The following is a 7,500-nucleotide window of genomic DNA, read 5'->3' on the forward strand; positions in this document are numbered from 1 at the left end:
CAGTACAAATAAAGTCACACAGTAGCATGTATTACAGTACAAGTACAGTCACACAGTAGCATGTATTACAGTACAAGTACAGTCACACAGTAGCATGTATTACAGTACAAATAAAGTCACACAGTAGCATGTATTACAGTACAAGTACAGTCACACAGTAGCATGTATTACAGTACAAGTACAGTCAAACAGTAGCATGTATTACAGTACAAGTACAGTCACACAGTAGCATGTATTACAGTACAAATACAGTCACACAGTAGCATCTATTACAGTACAAGTACAGTCAAACAGTAGCATGTATTACAGTACAAGTACAGTCAAACAGTAGCATGTATTACAGTACAAGTACAGTCACACAGTAGCATGTATTACAGTACAAGTACAGTCACACAGTAGCATCTATTACAGTACAAGTACAGTCACACAGTAGCATGTATTACAGTACAAGTACAGTCAAACAGTAGCATCTATTACAGTACAAATACAGTCAAACAGTAGCATGTATTACAGTACAAGTACAGTCAAACAGTAGCATGTATTACAGTACAAGTACAGTCACACAGTAGCATGTATTACAGTACAAATACAGTCACACAGTAGCATCTATTACAGTACAAGTACAGTCAAACAGTAGCATGTATTACAGTACAAGTACAGTCAAACAGTAGCATGTATTACAGTACAAGTACAGTCACACAGTAGCATGTATTACAGTACAAATAAAGTCACACAGTAGCATGTATTACAGTACAAGTACAGTCACACAGTAGTATGTATTACAGTACAAGTACAGTCAAACAGTAGCATGTATTACAGTACAAGTACAGTCAAACAGTAGTATTTATTACAGTACAAGTACAGTCAAACAGTAGCATGTATTACAGTACAAGTACAGTCAAACAGTAGTATGTATTACAGTACAAGTACAGTCAAACATCCTGTCTCAGAGGAGCACTTCTAAAAAGCCCTTGCGGTCTTGTTTCCGTTGAAAGTCCTTGGAAGTCACAAAGATTTCCCCGACAGTTAAAAAGACCCTTTCTAAGATTTATAAACTCCTCTCAAGCACAGATACGTTACTTCTTCCCATCTCAAAATGGGAGACGGATCTGTCACTAACCTTAGATCATGACTTTTGGACACAAATCTGTGAAAATGTATTTAAAATGACAAAACACAGAAATCTTCAACTCATCCAGTATAAGATCCTTCATAGAACACACATTACTCAGTATATGATGAAGAAAATGGGCTTCTCTGAATCTGACATCTGTTCTCAATGCTCCCAAAATACTGCTGACACTTATTTCCATGCCATGTGGTTGTGCTCACCCGTCCAGGATTTCTGGGTCGCAGTATCACATAAACTGTCGTCCATCTTGGATTGTACGTTCCCTTTATCTCCGATCACGTGTCGACTCGGTGACTCGGCAGAAATTGTTATTTCTAAGAAACAAACGCACCCCACACTCGCAGCCCTCGCCATCGCCAAGGAAACGATCCTCGTTATTTGGAAGAATAAACACGCGTTGGCGTATGTGCTGATGCACACGCGGCGCCCCTTCATTGAATGGACTTGTTTTTATGAACGGCTCCCAGCGTTCCTTTAGGGGGGGAGGTGTGACCCCCTGCTGTGTTATGCCAGTCATTCATGGACTCTCAGGGCTCGTTGGAAAGGGCCCGAAGACGATCCCGTCCTGGGTCGTCTGGACGGGTCTGGAAGGGCGGAGTACATTCAGTAAGTGTTTTTATTTTCTTTGCTCATCTTGACTGCTGTGCATGGCGAGCTTGTCGAGAGTCATGTTCTCGGGTCTGTTCTTCAAGCCAGCATGTACGATGATGTCATCATGGACTCCAGGACAGAGACAGCCTGGTTGGGCTGAGCGTCTTCCATTTCCTGGATTTGACCCTGACCATCAAACCCTGGATTCACCAGTCCCCCCAGACGAACGTAGGCCTCTGACTTATGACCTCCACTGACCTTTAACTGTCTTTGTTGTCTTGTATGCTTTCACCTTTGGCTTGTCTGGTTTACTGATAAATCGTTATTGCATATGCTGCTGGTTTGCTGCAACTCTTAAGGGCTCACAGAACACAACTAGGCACATGTGCCCCCCCCCCCCCCCCCTCTCCCCCCTTAACGACTGCGTAGACCGTCACAACACAATGAAGCGAGGCTACACCGAACCGAAGATCACGCCTCATCATTGCTGCTCTTTTGCAGGTATAATGTTCTTCTGAACAGGTCTCCCCGACACCGGACCCGGAACATATGCAAATGTCTAATACGGACTATACTCACTTCAGAAACTAGCAAGAATGGAAAAAGTAAACACGCTGGGTAGGGACGTCCCGATCCGATCACGTGATTGGAATTGGACGTTACCTCCCGATCAGATGTATATAGATAGTAGTTTTCATTACTTTTGATCAGATCTGGAGTGACGCGGTGGCAGAGCGAGCCTCTCCTGCACGCAGAAACAGCAACGCGTGCACATGACATCACTTCCTGTGACTCTATTGGTTGAATGCCGTCAAGCGGGGCAAAACACGGAAGCAGCTTGGAGGTAGTCATGCGAGGAAGTATTTTGAAGTGGATGACAAAAATGATGCTGTTCATTTTATTTTAAATATTCATATTTAACATAATCCAAGTCCAAAGTGAAAAAAGGATTTTATTTATGGCTTGAATGTTCACGCTACGCCACAGAAGTGCTCTTTTAAGAGTTTAACGTTGAAATAGGATGATAAAATAGAAACTATGGGACATCGTGGATCCGTTTCTTCACTCCTCTGTAATAATAATAAAATAAGTATTAGAAGTATCGGATCGGGACTCGGTATCGGTTCAAAATCAAATGACTCGGAGTCAAAAAATCCTGATCGGGACATCCCTCATGCCAAAGATGTTCTGGTCCCCAAAATGGGTGCAGCGTTTGCTTGTCCTCCCCGTGGCCCTTCTCCAGTTTTCCTCCCACCTCCACATGCAATTAAGGTGCATTGATTACTGTCTGGAGGTGAGTGTGTGCGTGCGAGTGGTCGTCTTTGTGTGGCGACGCATCCAGGATGTACCCCGGGTCTAGCCTGTAGTCAGCTGGGATGGGCTCCAGCAACACCTGTGACCTGCTCGGTGGCTAAAACGGCTCGTAATGAGCTCAATAATCTCAGCATGTGGGCGTGACGTGAACAGACATGGCCGAGGCAGATCCATTTCTTTATTCTCAGTTGTAATAGTCAAATATGAACGAGTAACAGAGTTTCACCAGAGCAGTAAGTCATCAGGCCCACGAGTGTCGCAGACCAGTAAAGGTCGATCACATACCAACACCGTCACCTTCCTTTGAGACCGCATGCGGGATATAAAACCTGGCAGCTGATAAGAGTCATCATGGAGATATAAAAGATATACTTTCATTGAATAATGAGCCCCTGAAGATAAAATGATAAACATGGACACTATGAATTGCATAATGTGGATTTAAATGAATCTGAAGTGGCATTACTGATAGAGCAGTTTCATTTTCCCACCTTCTGGCTAAACTCCAGGATTATCACACATTTAGTTTTGGATTATATATTATAACTTCATATAGGAGACAGAGACACCAGAACATCCTCAATGTGTGCATTTTTAACAGAAGTGATTTCTCCATTCAACACAAACCACAGCTAAACCAGGAGCATCACCAATATCTGCTCACACACACATCAAGCCACAGATGACCCGTCCCTCGTACGAAATACAACCACAAAGAATTACGGTCACATTAAGGATGAAAAAAAAAGTCTGAAAATAACAACTAAGAGAAAATATCTAGAATTATGGCTTCATTTAAAACATCACAGGTCATTCCAAACATTTCTCAAAATCTCTACCTATTTCTCTCACTGTGGCATGAATACATTATCTATTATAGATTATTGATTATTATTATATCGCCTCAACTTCATTTTCTACAGCTACAACTTTTTCGTAGCAATTATAATCTTCAAATAAATGACCATTTTATATAATACTTTGAATTATTTCTCAAAAAATGTCGACTTTATTGTTATATTATGACTGTTCTCCTAAAATAACTATATAATTGTAATATTCGTACCTTTTTCTTGTCTTTCTAAAAACAAATTATTTTATTAATTCTCAAAAATTGCAAATTTGTTTTGCCAAATCCTGAGATTTTCTTCTCTGGCTTTTCATTGTTCTGGATATAAAGTTATTGTCTCAGAGTGAGGTCAGGCCAGGTGAAAGCAGGACAAGCCCCTGATTGGTCCATGTGTAACTGGGGACATCAGTAACCACAGAAAAGAGTTACCTTTGGTTAGTGACACGAGACATAAAGGTCAACACCGGTGACCTCACAGGGACTATGCTGGTTTCTGAGGAGGGACGCAGTGCGCCAGAAAATAGTGTTTATATTTGAATAAAAGGTTAATATTCAGGGCAAATATTTCTTCCAGATATATTGTTCTTCTTGATATTGATAATACATATCTCATCTTTTCTCAGAAAACACCTGGTTGAGCATCAAACAGGAAGTACAAGTTGCAGATCCTGCACAGAGACACGGAGTTACATCCACCCCTCCAGGGTCGTTTCATTTGGACTGGAGCACATTTATGCTGGATTAACAGGACCAGAATGGCCACATTAAAACCATCGAGTAGTGGCTGGCTAACGGGAGTAAAGCAAAAACAGCCAGCCCGTTGGCGAGCCGTCTACAGGAGGACGCAGCAGCAGGTGGCGGGGTAGTTGTCGGCGCTGACTTGGTTTTCATTTCCGTAGAGGAAGTAGAGATGAGAGTCTCCTTTCCACTTGTAGTTCACCTTGGTGATGGGAATCAGCTCCACAGTCTGCCTCTGAGGAAGGACGTTAGAGACATTCATTCAAGAGCTCTTTTTGATGCTGACATTTGTTTGATGGCTCTCTGTGTTGAGGGCGGAGCTAGAGTCTTGGTTAGCCCATCTTAGCATAAAGAGTGGAAACGGGGGGGGGGGGGGGGGGGGGGCAGCTGGTCTGAACTTTTGAAACATCAAAGGCATCCAAGCAAACTTCTGCTCCGTTCATTCTCACTGCTTCTGCTGCAACGACGCGATTCGAGGTTGAACGTGTCATTTCTGATCCTAAGACTGACGCTGAACCGCTTTCTCTGCTGAAACGACAGTGAACGTCACTCCATTGAGAGATGAAGCTGTTGCTTAGTTACACTCAATCTATCTAATGCATAAAAAACACAAAATGGAACGGCGGTTCACCCTGAACAATGCGTTTCTATTTGGAACTGTTTCACCGATGTCCGGAACCACACGACCCACCTGCTGCAGGATCCTCGAGTTCTGGGCGTACTTGCTCTGGTGCTCCCTGATCAGACGCTCAGAGGCCTCAGAGATGGCTGGGCTGGGGAACCCGAGCAGAGGGAAGATCTGAGAGGAGACGGACAAGGGATGAGCTCCTTCCTGCTGCAGACACTAACTAGTACCAAGGAACGAGCTCCTTCCTGCTGCAGACACTAACTAGTACCAAGGGATGAGCTCCTTCCCACAGCAGACACTAACTAGTACCAAGGAACGAGCTCCTTCCTGCTGCAGACACTAACTAGTACCAATGAACAAGCTCCTTCCTGCTGCAGACACTAACTAGTACCAAGGGATGAGCTCCTTCCCACTGCAGACACTAACTAGTACCAAGGAACGAGCTCCTTCCTGCTGCAGACACTAACTAGTACCAATGAACAAGCTCCTTCCTGCTGCAGACACTAACTAGTACCAAGGGATGAGCTCCTTCCTGCTGCAGACACTAACTAGTACCAATGAACAAGCTCCTTCCCGCTGCACACACTAACTAGTACCAAGGGATGAGCTCCTTCCTGCTGCAGACACTAACTAGTACCAAGGGACGAGCTCCTTCCTGCTGCAGACAGTAACTAGTACCAATGAACGAGCTCCTTCCTGCTGCAGACACTAACTAGTACCAAGGAACGAGCTCCTTCCCGCTGCAGACAGTAACTAGTACCAAGGGACGAGCTCCTTCCCGCTGCAGACACTAACTAGTACCAATGAACGAGCTCCTTCCTGCTGCAGACACTAACTAGTACCAAGGAACAAGCTCCTTCCTGCTGCAGACACTAACTAGTACCAAGGAACGAGCTCCTTCCTGCTGCAGACACTAACTAGTACCAAGGGACGAGCTCCTTCCCACAGCAGACACTAACTAGTACCAAGGAACGAGCTCCTTCCTGCTGCAGACACTAACTAGTACCAAGGGACGAGCTCCTTCCTGCTGCAGACACTAACTAGTACCAATGAACGAGCTCCTTCCCGCTGCAGACACTAACTAGTACCAAGGAACGAGCTCCTTCCCGCTGCAGACACTAACTAGTACCAAGGGACGAGCTCCTTCCCGCTGCAGACACTAACTAGTACCAATGAACGAGCTCCTTCCTGCTGCAGACACTAACTAGTACCAATGAACGAGCTCCTTCCTGCTGCAGACACTAACTAGTACCAAGGAACGAGCTCCTTCCCGCTGCAGACACTAACTAGTACCAAGGGACGAGCTCCTTCCCGCTGCAGACACTAACTAGTACCAATGAACGAGCTCCTTCCTGCTGCAGACACTAACTAGTACCAATGAACGAGCTCCTTCCTGCTGCAGACACTAACTAGTACCAAGGGACGAGCTCCTTCCTGCTGCAGACACTAACTAGTACCAAGGAACGAGCTCCTTCCTGCTGCAGACACTAACTAGTACCAATGAACGAGCTCCTTCCTGCTGCAGACACTAACTAGTACCAAGGGACGAGCTCCTTCCCGCTGCAGACACTAACTAGTACCAAGGAACGAGCTCCTTCCTGCTGCAGACACTAACTAGTACCAAGGAACGAGCTCCTTCCTGCTGCAGACACTAACTAGTACCAAGGAACGAGCTCCTTCCTGCTGCAGACACTAACTAGTACCAAGGGACGAGCTCCTTCCTGCTGCAGACACTAACTAGTATCAAGGAACGAGCTCCTTCCTGCTGCAGACACTAACTAGTACCAAGGAACGAGCTCCTTCCTGCTGCAGACACTAACTAGTACCAAGGAACGAGCTCCTTCCCGCTGCAGACACTAACTAGTACCAAGGGACGAGCTCCTTCCCGCTGCAGACACGAACTAGTACCAATGAACGAGCTCCTTCCCGCTGCAGACACTAACTAGTACCAAAGGACGAGCTCCTTCCTGCTGCAGACACTAACTAGTACCAAGGAACGAGCTCCTTCCTGCTGCAGACACTAACTAGTACCAAGGAACGAGCTCCTTCCTGCTGCAGACACTAACTAGTACCAAGGAACGAGCTCCTTCCTGCTGCAGACACTAACTAGTACCAAGGAACGAGCTCCTTCCTGCTGCAGACACTAACTAGTACCAAGGAACGAGCTCCTTCCTGCTGCAGACACTAACTAGTACCAAGGAACGAGCTCCTTCCTGCTGCAGACACTAACTAGTACCAAGGAACGAG

The 7,500-nt window shown here is 45.3% G+C and overlaps 1 protein-coding gene across 1 annotated transcript in view; it reads right to left on the minus strand.

Moving 5' to 3' along the window:
* Nucleotides 1-3,201: 3,201 nt before the first annotated feature.
* Nucleotides 3,202-7,500, minus strand: part of LOC137898343 (protein SSUH2 homolog) — a 25,769-nt gene continuing 21,470 nt past the window's right edge. Inside the window, exons 11-12 of the mRNA XM_068742369.1 lie at nucleotides 5,317-5,424; nucleotides 3,202-4,860 (exon numbers count right to left, since the gene is read on the minus strand). Coding sequence (XP_068598470.1) covers nucleotides 4,720-4,860; nucleotides 5,317-5,424 — 249 coding nt within the window. The 3' untranslated portion in view covers nucleotides 3,202-4,719. The remainder of the gene's footprint in view (nucleotides 4,861-5,316; nucleotides 5,425-7,500) is intronic.

Source organism: Brachionichthys hirsutus, chromosome 8 (genome assembly GCF_040956055.1).
Source record: "Brachionichthys hirsutus isolate HB-005 chromosome 8, CSIRO-AGI_Bhir_v1, whole genome shotgun sequence".
In the NCBI taxonomy this organism is placed as follows: domain Eukaryota; kingdom Metazoa; phylum Chordata; class Actinopteri; order Lophiiformes; family Brachionichthyidae; genus Brachionichthys; species Brachionichthys hirsutus.